This window comes from Oncorhynchus keta, unplaced genomic scaffold (assembly GCF_023373465.1).
Source record: "Oncorhynchus keta strain PuntledgeMale-10-30-2019 unplaced genomic scaffold, Oket_V2 Un_contig_3376_pilon_pilon, whole genome shotgun sequence".
NCBI classification, from domain to species: domain Eukaryota; kingdom Metazoa; phylum Chordata; class Actinopteri; order Salmoniformes; family Salmonidae; genus Oncorhynchus; species Oncorhynchus keta.
Genome location: NW_026287222.1, coordinates 103,408 through 125,000, shown reverse-complemented (window position 1 = coordinate 125,000; position 21,593 = coordinate 103,408). Strand labels below are relative to the sequence as shown.

General features: G+C 45.8%; 1 protein-coding gene across 2 annotated transcripts in view; it reads left to right on the top strand.

The window, feature by feature from the left end:
* LOC127923918 (tumor suppressor candidate 3-like) overlaps positions 1 to 21,593 on the top strand; it is a 140,882-nt gene that overhangs the window by 48,782 nt on the left and 70,507 nt on the right. The window contains exons 2-3 of one of the 2 annotated variants that reach the window (XM_052508123.1): positions 12,293 to 12,462; positions 16,311 to 16,428. In XM_052508123.1, coding sequence (XP_052364083.1) covers positions 12,293 to 12,462; positions 16,311 to 16,428 — 288 coding nt within the window. Of the gene's footprint in view, positions 1 to 12,292; positions 12,463 to 14,014; positions 16,104 to 16,310; positions 16,429 to 21,593 lie in introns of those variants that run through there. The other variant, XM_052508124.1, reaches the window with a different exon arrangement.

Here is a 21,593-nt window from a genome sequence, read left to right as displayed (position 1 = left end):
AGTACAAATACAATCCCTCTACATTATACAGTAACTATCCAGTTAGTGAGAGCTGATACCCTACCATGATACCTGTCAGGAAGACTTCTGGTCACGTTGGACAGTACAAATACAATCCCTCTACATTATACAGTAACTATCCAGTTAGTGAGAGCTGATACCCTACCATGATACCTGTCAGGAAGACTTCTGGTCACGTTGGACAGTACAAATACAATCCCTCTACATTATACAGTAACTATCCAGTTAGTGAGAGCTGATACCCTACCATGATACCTGTCAGGAAGACTTCTGGTCACGTTGGTCAGTTGAAATACAATCCCTCTACATTATACAGTAACTATCCAGTTAGTGAGAGCTGATACCCTACCATGATACCTGTCAGGAAGACTTGGACAGTGGTCACGTTAGGAGAGCAGTACAAATACAATCCCTCTACATTATACAGTAACTATCCAGTTAGTGAGAGCTGATACCCTACCATGATACCTGTCAGGAAGACTTCTGGTCACGTTGGTCAGTTGAAATACAATCCCTCTACATTATACAGTAACTATCCAGTTAGTGAGAGCTGATACCCTACCATGATACCTGTCAGGAAGACTTCTGGTCACGTTGGACAGTTGAAATACAATCCCTCTACATTATACAGTAACTATCCAGTTAGTGAGAGCTGATACCCTACCATGATACCTGTCAGGAAGACTTCTGGTCACGTTGGTCAGTTGAAATACAATCCCTCTACATTATACAGTAACTATCCAGTTAGTGAGAGCTGATACCCTACCATGATACCTGTCAGGAAGACTTCTGGTCACGTTGGTCAGTTGAAATACAATCCCTCTACATTATACAGTAACTATCCAGTTAGTGAGAGCTGATACCCTACCATGATACCTGTCAGGAAGACTTCTGGTCACGTTGGACAGTACAAATACAATCCCTCTACATTATACAGTAACTATCCAGTTAGTGAGAGCTGATACCCTACCATGATACCTGTCAGGAAGACTTCTGGTCACGTTGGACAGTTGAAATACAATCCCTCTACATTATACAGTAACTATCCAGTTAGTGAGAGCTGATACCCTACCATGATACCTGTCAGGAAGACTTCTGGTCACGTTGGACAGTACAAATACAATCCCTCTACATTATACAGTAACTATCCAGTTAGTGAGAGCTGATACCCTACCATGATACCTGTCAGGAAGACTTCTGGTCACGTTGGACAGTTGAAATACAATCCCTCTACATTATACAGTAACTATCCAGTTAGTGAGAGCTGATACCCTACCATGATACCTGTCAGGAAGACTTCTGGTCACGTTGGACAGTACAAATACAATCCCTCTACATTATACAGTAACTATCCAGTTAGTGAGAGCTGATACCCTACCATGATACCTGTCAGGAAGACTTCTGGTCACGTTGGACAGTACAAATACAATCCCTCTACATTATACAGTAACTATCCAGTTAGTGAGAGCTGATACCCTACCATGATACCTGTCAGGAAGACTTCTGGTCACGTTGGACAGTACAAATACAATCCCTCTACATTATACAGTAACTATCCAGTTAGTGAGAGCTGATACCCTACCATGATACCTGTCAGGAAGACTTCTGGTCACGTTGGACAGTTGACAATACAATCCCTCTACATTATACAGTAACTATCCAGTTAGTGAGAGCTGATACCCTACCATGATACCTGTCAGGAAGACTTCTGGTCACGTTGGACAGTACAAATACAATCCCTCTACATTATACAGTAACTATCCAGTTAGTGAGAGCTGATACCCTACCATGATACCTGTCAGGAAGACTTCTGGTCACGTTGGACAGTACAAATACAATCCCTCTACATTATACAGTAACTATCCAGTTAGTGAGAGCTGATACCCTACCATGATACCTGTCAGGAAGACTTCTGGTCACGTTGGACAGTACAAATACAATCCCTCTACATTATACAGTAACTATCCAGTTAGTGAGAGCTGATACCCTACCATGATACCTGTCAGGAAGACTTCTGGTCACGTTGGACAGTACAAATACAATCCCTCTACATTATACAGTAACTATCCAGTTAGTGAGAGCTGATACCCTACCATGATACCTGTCAGGAAGACAGTACAAATACAATGTAACTATCCAGTCACGTTGATACCTGTCAGGAAGACAGTTGGACAAAATACAATCCCTCTACATTATACAGTAACTATCCAGTTAGTGAGAGCTGATACCCTACCATGATACCTGTCAGGAAGACTTCTGGTCACGTTGGACAGTTGAAATACAATCCCTCTACATTATACAGTAACTATCCAGTTAGTGAGAGCTGATACCCTACCATGATACCTGTCAGGAAGACTTCTGGTCACGTTGGACAGTACAAATACAATCCCTCTACATTATACAGTAACTATCCAGTTAGTGAGAGCTGATACCCTACCATGATACCTGTCAGGAAGACTTCTGGTCACGTTGGACAGTACAAATACAATCCCTCTACATTATACAGTAACTATCCAGTTAGTGAGAGCTGATACCCTACCATGATACCTGTCAGGAAGACTTCTGGTCACGTTGGTCAGTTGAAATACAATCCTGTCAGGAAGACTTCTACATTATACAGTAACTATCCAGTTAGTGAGAGCTGATACCCTACCATGATACCTGTCAGGAAGACTTCTGGTCACGTTGGACAGTTGAAATACAATCCCTCTACATTATACAGTAACTATCCAGTTAGTGAGAGCTGATACCCTACCATGATACCTGTCAGGAAGACTTCTGGTCACGTTGGACAGTTGAAATACAATCCCTCTACATTATACAGTAACTATCCAGTTAGTGAGAGCTGATACCCTACCATGATACCTGTCAGGAAGACTTCTGGTCACGTTGGACAGTACAAATACAATCCCTCTACATTATACAGTAACTATCCAGTTAGTGAGAGCTGATACCCTACCATGATACCTGTCAGGAAGACTTCTGGTCACGTTGGTCAGTTGAAATACAATCCCTCTACATTATACAGTAACTATCCAGTTAGTGAGAGCTGATACCCTACCATGATACCTGTCAGGAAGACTTCTGGTCACGTTGGACAGTTGAAATACAATCCCTCTACATTATACAGTAACTATCCAGTTAGTGAGAGCTGATACCCTACCATGATACCTGTCAGGAAGACTTCTGGTCACGTTGGTCAGTTGAAATACAATCCCTCTACATTATACAGTAACTATCCAGTTAGTGAGAGCTGATACCCTACCATGATACCTGTCAGGAAGACTTCTGGTCACGTTGGTCAGTTGAAATACAATCCTCTACATTATACAGTAACTATCCAGTTAGTGAGAGCTGATACCCTACCATGATACCTGTCAGGAAGACTTCTGGTCACGTTGGACAGTACAAATACAATCCCTCTACATTATACAGTAACTATCCAGTTAGTGAGAGCTGATACCCTACCATGATACCTGTCAGGAAGACTTCTGGTCACGTTGGACAGTTGAAATACAATCCCTCTACATTATACAGTAACTATCCAGTTAGTGAGAGCTGATACCCTACCATGATACCTGTCAGGAAGACTTCTGGTCACGTTGGACAGTACAAATACAATCCCTCTACATTATACAGTAACTATCCAGTTAGTGAGAGCTGATACCCTACCATGATACCTGTCAGGAAGACTTCTGGTCACGTTGGTCAGTTGAAATACAATCCCTCTACATTATACAGTAACTATCCAGTTAGTGAGAGCTGATACCCTACCATGATACCTGTCAGGAAGACTTCTGGTCACGTTGGACAGTACAAATACAATCCCTCTACATTATACAGTAACTATCCAGTTAGTGAGAGCTGATACCCTACCATGATACCTGTCAGGAAGACTTCTGGTCACGTTGGACAGTTGAAATACAATCCCTCTACATTATACAGTAACTATCCAGTTAGTGAGAGCTGATACCCTACCATGATACCTGTCAGGAAGACTTCTGGTCACGTTGGACAGTACAAATACAATCCCTCTACATTATACAGTAACTATCCAGTTAGTGAGAAGACTGATACCCTACCATGATACCTGTCAGGAAGACTTCTGGTCACGTTGGACAGTAAAATACAATCCCTCTACATTATACAGTAACTATCCAGTTAGTGAGAGCTGATACCCTACCATGATACCTGTCAGGAAGACTTCTGGTCACGTTGGACAGTACAAATACAATCCCTCTACATTATACAGTAACTATCCAGTTAGTGAGAGCTGATACCCTACCATGATACCTGTCAGGAAGACTTCTGGTCACGTTGGACAGTACAAATACAATCCCTCTACATTATACAGTAACTATCCAGTTAGTGAGAGCTGATACCCTACCATGATACCTGTCAGGAAGACTTCTGGTCACGTTGGACAGTTGAAATACAATCCCTCTACATTATACAGTAACTATCCAGTTAGTGAGAGCTGATACCCTACCATGATACCTGTCAGGAAGACTTCTGGTCACGTTGGACAGTACAAATACAATCCCTCTACATTATACAGTAACTATCCAGTTAGTGAGAGCTGATACCCTACCATGATACCTGTCAGGAAGACTTCTGGTCACGTTGGGCAGTACAAATACAATCCCTCTACATTATACAGTAACTATCCAGTTAGTGAGAGCTGATACCCTACCATGATACCTGTCAGGAAGACTTCTGGTCACGTTGGACAGTTGAAATACAATCCCTCTACATTATACAGTAACTATCCAGTTAGTGAGAGCTGATACCCTACCATGATACCTGTCAGGAAGACTTCTGGTCACGTTGGACAGTTGAAATACAATCCCTCTACATTATACAGTAACTATCCAGTTAGTGAGAGCTGATACCCTACCATGATACCTGTCAGGAAGACTTCTGGTCACGTTGGACAGTTGAAATACAATCCCTCTACATTATACAGTAACTATCCAGTTAGTGAGAGCTGATACCCTACCATGATACCTGTCAGGAAGACTTCTGGTCACGTTGGGCAGTACAAATACAATCCCTCTACATTATACAGTAACTATCCAGTTAGTGAGAGCTGATACCCTACCATGATACCTGTCAGGAAGACTTCTGGTCACGTTGGTCAGTTGAAATACAATCCCTCTACATTATACAGTAACTATCCAGTTAGTGAGAGCTGATACCCTACCATGATACCTGTCAGGAAGACTTCTGGTCACGTTGGACAGTTGAAATACAATCCCTCTACATTATACAGTAACTATCCAGTTAGTGAGAGCTGATACCCTACCATGATACCTGTCAGGAAGACTTCTGGTCACGTTGGACAGTACAAATACAATCCCTCTACATTATACAGTAACTATCCAGTTAGTGAGAGCTGATACCCTACCATGATACCTGTCAGGAAGACTTCTGGTCACGTTGGACAGTACAAATACAATCCCTCTACATTATACAGTAACTATCCAGTTAGTGAGAGCTGATACCCTACCATGATACCTGTCAGGAAGACTTCTGGTCACGTTGGACAGTTGAAATACAATCCCTCTACATTATACAGTAACTATCCAGTTAGTGAGAGCTGATACCCTACCATGATACCTGTCAGGAAGACTTCTGGTCACGTTGGACAGTACAAATACAATCCCTCTACATTATACAGTAACTATCCAGTTAGTGAGAGCTGATACCCTACCATGATACCTGTCAGGAAGACTTCTGGTCACGTTGGACAGTACAAATACAATCCCTCTACATTATACAGTAACTATCCAGTTAGTGAGAGCTGATACCCTACCATGATACCTGTCAGGAAGACTTCTGGTCACGTTGGACAGTTGAAATACAATCCCTCTACATTATACAGTAACTATCCAGTTAGTGAGAGCTGATACCCTACCATGATACCTGTCAGGAAGACTTCTGGTCACGTTGGACAGTACAAATACAATCCCTCTACATTATACAGTAACTATCCAGTTAGTGAGAGCTGATACCCTACCATGATACCTGTCAGGAAGACTTCTGGTCACGTTGGACAGTACAAATACAATCCCTCTACATTATACAGTAACTATCCAGTTAGTGAGAGCTGATACCCTACCATGATACCTGTCAGGAAGACTTCTGGTCACGTTGGACAGTACAAATACAATCCCTCTACATTATACAGTAACTATCCAGTTAGTGAGAGCTGATACCCTACCATGATACCTGTCAGGAAGACTTCTGGTCACGTTGGACAGTTGAAATACAATCCCTCTACATTATACAGTAACTATCCAGTTAGTGAGAGCTGATACCCTACCATGATACCTGTCAGGAAGACTTCTGGTCACGTTGGTCAGTTGAAATACAATCCCTCTACATTATACAGTAACTATCCAGTTAGTGAGAGCTGATACCCTACCATGATACCTGTCAGGAAGACTTCTGGTCACGTTGGACAGTACAAATACAATCCTACATTATACAGTAACTATCCAGTTAATAAATACAGTCCCTCTACATTATACAGTAACTATCCAGTTAGTGAGAGCTGATACCCTACCATGATACCTGTCAGGAAGACTTCTGGTCACGTTGGACAGTTGAAATACAATCCCTCTACATTATACAGTAACTATCCAGTTAGTGAGAGCTGATACCCTACCATGATACCTGTCAGGAAGACTTCTGGTCACGTTGGACAGTACAAATACAATCCCTCTACATTATACAGTAACTATCCAGTTAGTGAGAGCTGATACCCTACCATGATACCTGTCAGGAAGACTTCTGGTCACGTTGGTCAGTTGAAATACAATCCCTCTACATTATACAGTAACTATCCAGTTAGTGAGAGCTGATACCCTACCATGATACCTGTCAGGAAGACTTCTGGTCACGTTGGACAGTACAAATACAATCCCTCTACATTATACAGTAACTATCCAGTTAGTGAGAGCTGATACCCTACCATGATACCTGTCAGGAAGACTTCTGGTCACGTTGGTCAGTTGAAATACAATCCCTCTACATTATACAGTAACTATCCAGTTAGTGAGAGCTGATACCCTACCATGATACCTGTCAGGAAGACTTCTGGTCACGTTGGACAGTTGAAATACAATCCCTCTACATTATACAGTAACTATCCAGTTAGTGAGAGCTGATACCCTACCATGATACCTGTCAGGAAGACTTCTGGTCACGTTGGACAGTACAAATACAATCCCTCTACATTATACAGTAACTATCCAGTTAGTGAGAGCTGATACCCTACCATGATACCTGTCAGGAAGACTTCTGGTCACGTTGGACAGTACAAATACAATCCCTCTACATTATACAGTAACTATCCAGTTAGTGAGAGCTGATACCCTACCATGATACCTGTCAGGAAGACTTCTGGTCACGTTGGACAGTTGAAATACAATCCCTCTACATTATACAGTAACTATCCAGTTAGTGAGAGCTGATACCCTACCATGATACCTGTCAGGAAGACTTCTGGTCACGTTGGACAGTACAAATACAATCCCTCTACATTATACAGTAACTATCCAGTTAGTGAGACTTGATACCCTACCATGATACCTGTCAGGAAGACTTCTGGTCACGTTGGACAGTACAAATACAATCCCTCTACATTATATAGTAACTATCCAGTTAGTGAGAGCTGATACCCTACCATGATACCTGTCAGGAAGACTTCTGGTCACGTTGGACAGTTGAAATACAATCCCTCTACATTATACAGTAACTATCCAGTTAGTGAGAGCTGATACCCTACCATGATACCTGTCAGGAAGACTTCTGGTCACGTTGGACAGTACAAATACAATCCCTCTACATTATACAGTAACTATCCAGTTAGTGAGAGCTGATACCCTACCATGATACCTGTCAGGAAGACTTCTGGTCACGTTGGACAGTACAAATACAATCCCTCTACATTATACAGTAACTATCCAGTTAGTGAGAGCTGATACCCTACCATGATACCTGTCAGGAAGACTTCTGGTCACGTTGGACAGTACAAATACAATCCCTCTACATTATACAGTAACTATCCAGTTAGTGAGAGCTGATACCCTACCATGATACCTGTCAGGAAGACTTCTGGTCACGTTGGACAGTTGAAATACAATCCCTCTACATTATACAGTAACTATCCAGTTAGTGAGAGCTGATACCCTACCATGATACCTGTCAGGAAGACTTCTGGGACAGTCACGTTGGACAGTACAAATACAATCCCTCTACATTATACAGTAACTATCCAGTTAGTGAGAGCTGATACCCTACCATGATACCTGTCAGGAAGACTTCTGGTCACGTTGGACAGTACAAATACAATCCCTCTACATTATATAGTAACTATCCAGTTAGTGAGAGCTGATACCCTACCATGATACCTGTCAGGAAGACTTCTGGTCACGTTGGACAGTTGAAATACAATCCCTCTACATTATACAGTAACTATCCAGTTAGTGAGAGCTGATACCCTACCATGATACCTGTCAGGAAGACTTCTGGTCACGTTGGACAGTACAAATACAATCCCTCTACATTATACAGTAACTATCCAGTTAGTGAGAGCTGATACCCTACCATGATACCTGTCAGGAAGACTTCTGGTCACGTTGGACAGTACAAATACAATCCCTCTACATTATACAGTAACTATCCAGTTAGTGAGATACCTGCTGATACCCTACCATGATACCTGTCAGGAAGACTTCTGGTCACGTTGGACAGTTGAAATACAATCCCTCTACATTATACAGTAACTATCCAGTTAGTGAGAGCTGATACCCTACCATGATACCTGTCAGGAAGACTTCTGGTCACGTTGGACAGTACAAATACAATCCCTCTACATTATACAGTAACTATCCAGTTAGTGAGAGCTGATACCCTACCATGATACCTGTCAGGAAGACTTCTGGTCACGTTGGACAGTACAAATACAATCCCTCTACATTATACAGTAACTATCCAGTTAGTGAGAGCTGATACCCTACCATGATACCTGTCAGGAAGACTTCTGGTCACGTTGGACAGTACAAATACAATCCCTCTACATTATACAGTAACTATCCAGTTAGTGAGAGCTGATACCCTACCATGATACCTGTCAGGAAGACTTCTGGTCACGTTGGACAGTTGAAATACAATCCCTCTACATTATACAGTAACTATCCAGTTAGTGAGAGCTGATACCCTACCATGATACCTGTCAGGAAGACTTCTGGTCACGTTGGACAGTACAAATACAATCCCTCTACATTATACAGTAACTATCCAGTTAGTGAGAGCTGATACCCTACCATGATACCTGTCAGGAAGACTTCTGGTCACGTTGGTCAGTTGAAATACAATCCCTCTACATTATACAGTAACTATCCAGTTAGTGAGAGCTGATACCCTACCATGATACCTGTCAGGAAGACTTCTGGTCACGTTGGACAGTACAAATACAATCCCTCTACATTATACAGTAACTATCCAGTTAGTGAGAGCTGATACCCTACCATGATACCTGTCAGGAAGACTTCTGGTCACGTTGGACAGTACAAATACAATCCCTCTACATTATACAGTAACTATCCAGTTAGTGAGAGCTGATACCCTACCATGATACCTGTCAGGAAGACTTCTGGTCACGTTGGACAGTACAAATACAATCCCTCTACATTATACAGTAACTATCCAGTTAGTGAGAGCTGATACCCTACCATGATACCTGTCAGGAAGACTTCTGGTCACGTTGGACAGTACAAATACAATCCCTCTACATTATACAGTAACTATCCAGTTAGTGAGAGCTGATACCCTACCATGATACCTGTCAGGAAGACTTCTGGTCACGTTGGACAGTACAAATACAATCCCTCTACATTATACAGTAACTATCCAGTTAGTGAGAGCTGATACCCTACCATGATACCTGTCAGGAAGACTTCTGGTCACGTTGGGCAGTACAAATACAATCCCTCTACATTATACAGTAACTATCCAGTTAGTGAGAGCTGATACCCTACCATGATACCTGTCAGGAAGACTTCTGGTCACGTTGGACAGTACAAATACAATCCCTCTACATTATACAGTAACTATCCAGTTCGTGGGGCAGGACATTGGCTGGCTGTTGTCATGGCGACAGCAGAAAGTCTATCACTACACAACTCTGAAGAGAACTGTGTAAAAAGTAGCAACTGTAATCTCCCCGTGTGAATTTGGAACGGTTCGTCCTTGAGTTGCTGTCCGTTGTGAGTGGAGTGAATGAGACTTTGAAAGAGGGCGATGCCACGACTTTTACTATGAGTTTCTCGACTCTTAACACAAGCCTAAGTTGTTAGGTACTGCGCTTCTGTTCAGAGCTCGTATTCAGTGCACATGAATAAAATTTCAAATGAGAGCCAGGCCGCGAAATAGTTTATCAATGTTTTCGACTTCTACCACAATGCCCTTTTGTGAAGGCATACCCTTGAACGTGTAGATTTTGAACAACAACAGATTCCGGGGGAGAGTTGTACAGCACAATGGCTGTCACACATCACAACGTTTGATAGCCCCCTTGAGAATCCTGTGTGTGACTCATTCATTCTAAAAAACACCAATTATTTCCTGGTTGACACCTAGTTTAATACTTGGTCATAATGGTTTCTCCTGTTTTCCTTTTCCCTTCCCGTTCACCCTTCCTCCCTCCTTTTCCCTTCCTGTTCATCCTTCCTCCCTCATTTTCCCTTCCCTTTCACCCTTCCTCCCTCCTTTTCCCTTCCCTTTCACCCTTCCTCCCTCCTTTTCCCTTCCCTTTCACCCTTCCTCCCTCCTTTTCCCTTTCCTTTCACCCTTCCTCCCTCCTTTTCCCTTTCCTTTCACCCTTCCTCCCTCCTTTTCCCTTCCCTTTCACCCTTCCTCCCTCCTTTTCCCTTCCCGTTCACCCTTCCTCCCTCCTTTTCCCTTCCCTTTCACCCTTCCTCCCTCCTTTTCCCTTCCCTTTCACCCTTCCTCCCTCCTTTTCCCTTCCCTTTCACCCTTCCTCCCTCCTTTTCCCTTTCCTTTCACCCTTCCTCCCTCCTTTTCCCTTCCCTTTCACCCTTCCTCCCTCCTTTGCCCTTCCCGTTCACCCTTCCTCCCTCCCCTCCTTTTCCCTTCCCGTTCACCCTTCCTCCCTCCTTTTCCCTTCCCTTCACCCTTCCTCCCTCCTTTTCCCTTCCCGTTCACCCTTCCTCCCTCCCCTCCTTTTCCCTTCCCGTTCACCCTTCCTCCCTCCCCTCCTTTTCCCTTCCCGTTCACCCTTCCTCCCTCCTTTTCCCTTCCCTTTCACCCTTCCTCCCTCCTTTTCCCTTCCCGTTCACCCTTCCTCCCTCCTTTTCCCTTCCCGTTCACCCTTCCTCCCTCCTTTTCCCTTCCCGTTCACCCTTCCTCCCTCCTTTTCCCTTCCCGTTCACCCTTCCTCCCTCCTTTTCCCTTCCCGTTCACCCTTCCTCCCTCCTTTTCCCTTCCCGTTCACCCTTCCTCCCTCCTTTTCCCTTCCCTTTCACCCTTCCCTCCCTCCTTTTCCCTTCCCTTTTCACCCTTCCTCCCTCCTTTTCCCTTCCCCTTCCTTCACCCTTCCTCCCTCCCCTTCCTCCTTTTCCCTTCCCTTCACCCTTCCTCCCTCCTTTTCCCTTCCCGTTCACCCTTCCTCCCTCCCCTCCTTTTCCCTTCCTCCCTCCTTCCCCTTCCTCCCTTCCTTTTTTCCCTTCCTTTTTCCTCCCTCCTTTTCCCTTCCTTTCACCCTTCCTCCCTCCTTTTCCCTTCCCGTTTCACCCTTCCTCCCTCCTTTTTCCCTTCCCCTTCACCCTTCCTCCCTCCTTTTCCCTTCCCGTTCACCCTTCCTCCCTCCTTTTCCCTTCCCGTTCACCCTTCCTCCCTCCTTTTCCCTTCCCGTTCACCCTTCCTCCCTCCCTCCTTTTCCCTTCCCCCGTTCACCCTTCCTCCCTCCTTTTCCCTTCCCGTTCACCCTTCCTCCCTCCTTTTTCCTTCCCGTTCACCCTTCCTCCCTCCTTTTTCCTTCCCGTTCACCCTTCCTCCCTCCTTTTCCCTTCCCGTTCACCCTTCCTCCCTCCTTTTCCCTTCCCGTTCACCCTTCCTCCCTCCTTTTCCCTTCCCGTTCACCCTTCCTCCCTCCTTTTCCCTTCCCGTTCACCCTTCCTCCCTCCGTTTTCCTTTTCCGTCTTCCTCCCCTCTCGTCCTCCTCTCTCCATCCCTGTTTATCCAGAACATGTTGGTGGAGAAGGTGGATCAGATGATGGAGTGGAGCTCCAGGCGTTCCGTGATCCGGATGAACGGCGATAAGTTCCGGAGGTTCGTCAAGGCCCCGCCCCGGAACTACTCGGTCATCGTGATGTTCACTGCGCTGCAGCCACAGAGGCAGTGCTCCGTCTGCAGGTAGGGAACCCCTCCGCGCCGCCACACGACCACAGACAGGAGGCGCTATGCTACACAGCACTGTGTACAGTTTTTGCAGGTTTTTGCTCCAGCCCAGTGTGTTGAGACCATGTGAAATACACTTGAAATAAATAGTGATTTGATTTGAAGATCAGGATGAGCTGTTTATTTGAATCAGGGATGCAGCAGGTAGCCTGGCGGTCAGAGGGTTGTGCCAGTAACCCGAAGATGGCTGGTTAGAATACCCGACAAGGTGAAAGACATGTGGATGATAGTTTGATCCAGGGGCGCTGTACTACTATGTCTGACCCTGTAAAACAACACATTTCACTGCACCTTTCTGGCCTGTGTGACAATAAAACATAGATGTATGTGATTATCTTGGAACAAAATGATGCACACACAGCAACCCTTCAGGCCTGGAGTTTCCCACCTCGGCCCAATCAGTCAATACAAGATAATACAAATCAATCATACAGTTGATGAAAGAGACCAAACAGAATAAAGAAAAGTATGATGACCGTTTGACCTCTAATGATGACCCATCAACAACTCTACAGAACAGTCAGTCTATTCAGTCTAGATCTACGTTTAGGTATAGGGGGGAGTTTAAAGACAACGACATAGGCTGAAGTCATCATGCCCTTTTGACCTCTAGTGATGACCCATCAACAACTCTACAGAACAGTCAGTCTATTCAGTCTAGATCTACGTTTAGGTATAGGGGGGAGTTTAAAGACAACGACATAGGCTGAAGTCATCATGCCCTTTTGACCTCTAGTGATGACCCATCAACAACTCTACAGAACAGTCAGTCTATTCAGTCTAGATCTACGTTTAGGTATAGGGGGGAGTTTAAAGACAACGACATAGGCTGAAGTCATCATGCCCTTTTGACCTCTAGTGATGACCCATCAACAACTCTACAGAACAGTCAGTCTATTCAGTCTAGATCTACGTTTAGGTATAGGGGGGAGTTTAAAGACAACGACATAGGCTGAAGTCATCATGCCCTTTTGACCTCTAGTGATGACCCATCAACAACTCTACAGAACAGTCAGTCTATTCAGTCTAGATCTACGTTTAGGTATAGGGGGGAGTTTAAAGACAACGACATAGGCTGAAGTCATCATGCCCTTTTGACCTCTAGTGATAGTCCATCAACCTGCCAGTCTGTTCAGTCTAGATCTCTGTTTGGCTATGACATAGACGGCAGTCAACATGACCTATTGACCTGTAGTGATGACCTCCAGACAGTGATCTACTCTACATAACTGCCAGTGTGTTCAGTCTAGATCTCTGTTTTGGGGCCCAGTGTCTCACCAGGGTGTTTCTCTCCTCAAGGAGCCTTCACACAGAGAACCCCTCACACGGAGAACCCCTCACACAGAGAACCCCTCACACGGAGAACCCCTCACACGGAGAACCCCTCACACGGAGAACCCCTCACACGGAGAACCCCTCACACGGAGAACCCCTCACACGGAGAACCCTTCACACGGAGAACCCCTCACACGGAGAACCCCTCACACGGAGAACCCCTCACACGGAGAACCCTTCACACGGAGAACCCCTCACACGGAGAACCCCTCACACGGAGAACCCCTCACATGGAGAACCCCTCACACGGAGAACCACTCACACAGAGAACCCTTCACACGGAGAACCCCTCACACGGAGAACCGTTCACACGGAGAACCCAGCCGTTCGCTTCATTGAATAAAGATGATGCCGACCAGGGAATAATCATGTGTATTACGGAAATAGAGGAAGTTAATTTAATCCACACTGACCTTTCCCACTCCCATCATCCTCTCTGTTTCCCCGTGACCCATAATGCTTTTTTAATCATCTGCTGTCGACTCAAATCACTTAATTATTTATCTCTCTCTCTCTCTCTCTGTTCCTGTTGTTTTTTGTTTTTCCCCTCTCCCTCTCTTCCTGCTCTCAACGACGGCAGGGCCAACCTCCACGTATGCATTTATATATCCATTCATATTAAAATGATTCATCTTAACCAGGAAACAAGGTTTCCTTTCAATTTGAGGATGTCACTCCGAAGCGCATTAGTTAATGTCACGCGCCAGCTCTCTCTGCTTCGCAATTGGAACGGACCATTTGCATAAACGATACCATCGCGTCGCTATTCAGCGGGCGCCCAAGACACATTTTGGGTTGTGACCCCCCTCCCCCCCCGCCAGCGTTCAAAGTACAGACGGGCACCGGGAGGGACTGCTAATCGCCGGGGTCCTCGCACTGCCATCACTCTTTCTTTCATTCTTCTCTCTCTCTTTTCTTTACCACTCTCTCTTTGTTCGTTTCCTTCTCTCCGTCTCAGTTCCTCTCTCTCTCTCTCTCCCTCCAATGACGGTACCATTTAAAGTGCACTGTGCTGAAAGCTACTAATTGTTTACAGACTTTAATCACCAAAAGAGCCACCAAACACAACGCTCTCTGAAGAGACACACTACGTAGAGCAGCGCAGAGCGCGCAACACCCCACACCATATCACTTATGGAGGAGCATGAATAGTACATGAAGTCAATGCAACATTGATGCAAGTCGACATGCAATTTATGGCACTTGTGTTTAATTCCCAACAGAAACGAGTGTTTTGCTACTTGTTTTATTCATGATTTTCTGTTGTCCCGTTTGTTAATTCATGTACTGTAACGTGTGGCAGAGGACATTAAAGTTGTCAGAGGACATTAACGTTGTGGCCAGACGTTGGCGCTGCGACTTTACGAAGCCATCTGGAGTAAACATGCTTTTATGAGGTTATTTGAGCTCTAAATGGGAAGCTTCAAGACTTCCACAGGCCCAAACTCTCTTTCCACTAGTTTTAAGTTGACTTTTAACTAGGGCTGCATAATTCCTGGAACTTTCAATACATTCCCTGGTGTTTCCGGTATCCCTCTTGGAGAATTCCCAGAAACAGGAGGGAATATAAAATCCAGAATCATCCAACAAGGATTTCTGGAGAACCGGTGAATTTATTGAGCGTTTCAGGGATTTTGTAACCCTACTTTCAACTCTATTACGTCACATTATATAGAGAAGTTTGCTGTACATTCATTTCCATCTTCTTATCCACCACTGTGACAGAGCTGGCGGGCCCACCGCTGTCTGTATTTACCCGTGACAGGTTGAGTGGCTATGGCTCAATTTGCAAAATGTCTGCCGTAATTTCCCCTCTAATTGGCCCGTTTTATTTATTTGTTGTTATGGTTTCCCCTGTCATGCCAGTGTGGGGGAACTGCGACGGGCATAAGAAGTGGCAGCAGCGCCAGAGTTAAAAGGAAAGCGATGGGTAGAGACGGTGGTTCGTCGGGATGTTTTCCTCGTCTGTCCAGGACAGGATAGAGCAGCAGTAATTACAGCTGTAGCGACATTCTTCTCACGGCGTCGTTATCCTTCTCTCTCTGGGGAGGAACATGTGGCATGAGTATCTCTCTCTCTCTCTCGTCCGTCTCTTACTCAAGCCAACGTGGCCATGATCATCACCAGCATTTACTCATCTGTTTCTTCTTCCCTCTTTCTCTCCCTCTCTTGTTCAATTTCCCTTTTTGCCTTCGTTTCTGCCCCTCTGTCTTCCTCTCCTCTTTTCCACTCTATTTTCTCCCCCGTTCCCCCTCTCTCTCTCTCTCCTCTCTCTCTCTCTCCCTCTCCCTCTCTCTCTCTCTCTCTCTCTCTCTCTCCTCTCTCTCTCTCTCCCTCCCCTCCCTCGCTCTCTCTCTCCCTCTCGCTCTCGCTCTCACTCTCTCTCTTCCTCTCTCGCTCTCACTCTCTCTCTTCCTCTCTCTCTCTCTCTCTCTCCCCCTACTCCCTCCCCCCTGTCTTTTTAACAGACAAGCTAACGAGGAGTACCAGGTGCTGGCTAACTCCTGGCGCTACTCTTCAGCTTTCTGTAACAAACTCTTCTTCACCGTGGTGGACTATGATGAGGGGGCGGACGTCTTTCAGCAGGTAACCGTCTGGATCTACCCCAGCACCCCTCCCTCCAACCGTCCCCCTCTCCGTTCCCCCGCTCGCTCCCTCCATCCCCAAAGCCCTCATTTCCATGTTCATAGTTTCCTGTCAGCCTCTGCGCGGAGACACAGCATGCTAATTAGCACGCAGGTCACGTTTTAAAGGAGAGATGAATCATTGAAATAAGGTAAATGAATCAGAGGTGGCTGACAGGCTCTCTGCATGGTTTTATTTACCCACGGGGGCTCGCCGTCCGGCGGCCGTTTTAAGATCAGGCCACTTGGGGAGAGAGTTTGGGCTTTAACATCAGCTGAACATTGTTTTGGACGTGCCTCTGATTGTCCATTATATATATAAACGATAGTGTTGGATGACATTTAGTGAAGTACTCACATACACAAACGCTCATGTACCTTGCAATGGATGTTTAGTCTCGATTTATTTAGATGAGCTCTCTTATCCAACCCACATACTGTACTCCTGACTCAGTCCATACACACCCTGCATACTGTACTCCTGACTCAGTCCATACACACCCACATACTGTACTCCTCACTCAGTCCATACACACCCTGCATACTGTACTCCTGACTCAGTCCATACACACCCTGCATACTGTACTCCTGACTCAGTCCATACACACCCACATACTGTACTCCTGACTCAGTCCATACACACCCTGCATACTGTACTCAGTCCATGACTCAGTCCATACACACCCACATACTGTACTCCTGACTCAGTCCATACACACCCTGCATACTGTACTCCTGACTCAGTCCATACACACCCTGCATACTGTACTCCTGACTCAGTCCATACACACCCTGCATACTGTACTCCTGACTCAGTCCATACACACCCACATACTGTACTCCTGACTCAGTCCATACACACCCTGCATACTGTACTCCTGACTCAGTCCATACACACCCTGCATGCATACACACCCACATACTGTACTCCTGACTCAGTCCATACACACCCACATACTGTACTCCTGACTCAGTCCATACACACCCTGCATACTGTACTCCTGACTCAGTCCATACACACCCTGCATACTGTACTCCTGACTCAGTCCATACACACCCACATACTGTACACTACCATACACACCCTGCATACTGTACTCCTGACTCAGTGCATACTGTACTCCTGACGTCCATACACACCCTGCATACTGTACTCCTGACTCAGTCCATACACACCCACATACTGTACTCCTGACTCAGTCCATACACACCCTGCATACTGTACTCCTGACTCAGTCCATACACACCCACATACTGTACATACTGTACTCCTGACTCAGTCCATACACACCCACATACTGTACTCCTGACTCAGTCCATACACACCCTGCATACTGTACTCCTGACTCAGTCCATAACCCATATTATCCTGACTCAGTTTGTCCACCCTGCATACTGTACTCCTGACTCAGTCCATACACACCCTGCATACTGTACTCCTGACTCAGTCCATACACACCCTGCATACTGTACTCCTGACTCAGTCCATACACACCCTGCACTTGTATCCATACACACCCACATACTGTACTCCTGACTCAGTCCATACACACCCTGCATACTGTAGTCCATACACACCCTGACTGTACAGTCAGTCATACACACCCACATACTGTACTCCTGACTCAGTCCATACACACCCTGCATACTGTACTCTGACTCAGTCCATACACACCCACATAGGTACTCCTGACTCAGTCCATACACACTCAGTCCATAAACACCCGCATACTGTGTCCATACACCCACATACTGTACTCCTGACTCAGTCCATACACACCCTGCATACCAACCTCTTCCACACCCACATACTGTACTCCTGACTCAGTCCATACACACCCTGCATACTGTACCCTGACTCAGTCCATACACACCCACATACTGGACTCAGTCCATTTTCCCAGGGTCCATGCATCCATGTACTGTACCCTGACTGTCCATACACACCCACATGGCTCTGATCCACTGACTCCCTGACTCAGTCCATACACACCCTGCATACTGTACTGTACCTGACTCAGTCCATACACACCCACATACCGGTTTCTGACTGTCCATACACACCCACATACTGTACTCCTGACTCAGTCCATACACACCCACATACTGTACTCCTGACTCAGTCCATACACACCTGCCTCATACTGTGTCATGTACTCTCAGTCCATACACACCCACTGTATACTGTCCACACACCCACATACTGTACTCCTGACTCAGTCCATACACACCCACATACTGTACTCCTGACTCAGTCCATACACACCCTGCATACTGTACTCCTGACTCACCCATAATACACACCCAGTCCATACACACCCTGCATACTGGTTTCAGTATCACTAACTCAGTCCATACACACCCTGCATACTGTACTTGTCCATACATGACTCAGTCCATACACACCCTGCATACTGTACTCCTGACTCAGTCCATACACACCCATACCATACACACCCTGCATACTGTACCTGACTCAGTCCATACACACCCTGCATACTGTACTCCTGACTCAGTCCATACACACCCTGCATACTGTCCTGACTCAGTCCATGTACCATACACACCCACATGGCCTCTGAGTCCATACACACCCACATACTGTACTCCTGACTCAGTCCATACACACCCCTGTTATACTGTACTCCTGACTCAGTCCATACACACCCTGCATACTGTACTCCTGACTCAGTCCATACACACCCTGCATACTGTACTCTGTACTGACTCAGTCCATACACACCCTGCATACTGTACTCCTGACTCAGTCCATACACACCCTGCATACTGCATACACTCCCTGACTCAGTCCATACACACCCTGCATACTGTACTCCTGACTCAGTCCACTCCTGACTCACTCAGTCCATACACACCCACATACTCTGTATACACACCCACATTTGACTCAGTCCATACACACCCACATACTGTACTCCTGACTCAGTCCATACACACCCACATACTGTACTCCTGACTCAGTCCATACACCCACCATACACCCTGCATACTGTACTCCTGACTCAGTCCATACACACCCACATACTGTACTCCTGACTCAGTCCATACACACCCTGCATACTGTACTCCTGACTCAGTCCATACACACCCTGCATACTGTACCATACACACCCACATACTGTACTCCTGACTCAGTCCATACACACCCACATACTGTACTCCTGACTCAGTCCATACACACCCTGCATACTGTACTGACTCAGTCCATACACACCCACATACTGTACTCCTGACTCAGTCCATACACACCCACATACTGTTTGACTCAGTCCATACACACCCACATACTGTACTCCTGACTCAGTCCATACACACCCTGCATACTGTACTCCTGACTCAGTCCATACACACCCACATACTGTACTCCTGACTCAGTCCATACACACCCTGCATACAGTACTCTGAAGGTATAATCCATATTATAAACGGAGTTTGTCCAGCCCTCAATTCTGATTGGCCGAAAGTGGTGGTATATCAGACCATATGTCACGGGTATTACTGTACTAATTACATTTGTAACCAGTTTATAATAGCGATAAGGCACCTCTGGGGTTTGTGGTATATAGCCAATATACCACGGCTAAGGGCTGTGTCCAGGCGCGTTGTGTCGCGCAGAGGAACCGTGGTATATTGTCCGTAGCAGCCACTGTCACTGCAGGCTGGCAGCTAGATAAACACCCGTGTGGGAGATTGATACGAGTCGGTTCTGCGCAACCAACCTCTTTCCCTGGGGTTGTCATTATTTTCCCAGGGTGCATCCATAGGTGGGCCGTGGGCGAAGCCCGTGTGGGCGTATGTGTGTGCATGTCACCGGGCTCCGGAGTTTCTTACAGTACATCACCGCCTGCTGTGTCACTCAGTGCAGACCTCGATACAGTGGGAAAACGACCGCCTCAACACATAAATAACATATTCCACATCGCCATAGCAACTCAGCACCAGAGAAACCCATAATAGAACTTTGGTTTCTTATCACTAACAGTCGTTTGCATGACAATAAACAGATGTGAAGCTTCCAACCGCCCATTACCATAGCCAATGAGCAATTAATCTGGGTTAAATACTCACCCCTGAGGTACGCCTCACACTCTCCACTCGAGCAATTATGCGATTACGGGCCTCTAAGATTAAAAGGACATGTAATTAAATGCAGATCACTTTGTCTAGCTTTTCTTTTGTTATAATGGAGAGAGTGCTAATGTGGTACTCCTAATGGGCGAATCACCTCTACGCTCCAGGGAGGATGCGGTGGGCTCGTTTCACGCAATTAATAGAAATAACCTCTGTAACGATCCTCACTTTGTTCTCTGTGAGTTTGGACTGGGGAGGAGGTGGGAATAGTCTGACTTTTTAGTTGATTTGAATTGCAGGAAGAGGGGTTTGAAAAGCAAACCGAGTGGAAAGAGAGAGACTGAGAAGCACACAGAGGAGAGGTATCGACACAAGTAGATAGAGATATATCTACGAGGGAAAGAGCAGTTCATTTTAGAGACAGAATCGGGCAAGACAGATACAGATTGAGGGAAAGATAGAGAGAGAAACAATTGAGAGAATACTTTTGAGAGAGAGGGAATATCGTTGAGCGGGAGAGAGAGAGATTACTGTTGAAAGAGAGGGAGGAGGCAGACACCTAACATAATAAGTACACAGTGTGCATGCCTATCCATTCATTAGGCCTAATGGCCAGCCTGTGAAGAGGGAGAGTGTAGTAATTAGGTGTATGTTAGTGCCACCAGTGAGTTCTCTGCACCGTGCTCCTCCCTCCCTGGGTAGGTGGCCTCATGGCCAGTCACATCATGTGGTGGGCCCCTGCTTGATCATAACACCACTGGGGAAAGGGAACTGTTTATAGGGGATGTTTTTGTAGGGGCAGTGGTATATATGCACACGTCATGTAATTGGGGTTCTCACCACTTCTCTTGATTCTCTCTCTGCCTTTTCCACCTATGTCCCTCCCTCCCTCCCTCCCTCCCTCCCTCCCTCTCTCTCTCCTCCCTACTGTATCTATCCCTCCCTCTCTCTCTCCTCCCTACTGTATCTATCCCTCCCTCTCTCTCTCCTCCCTACTGTATCTATCCCTCCCTCTCTCTCTCCTCCCTACTGTAT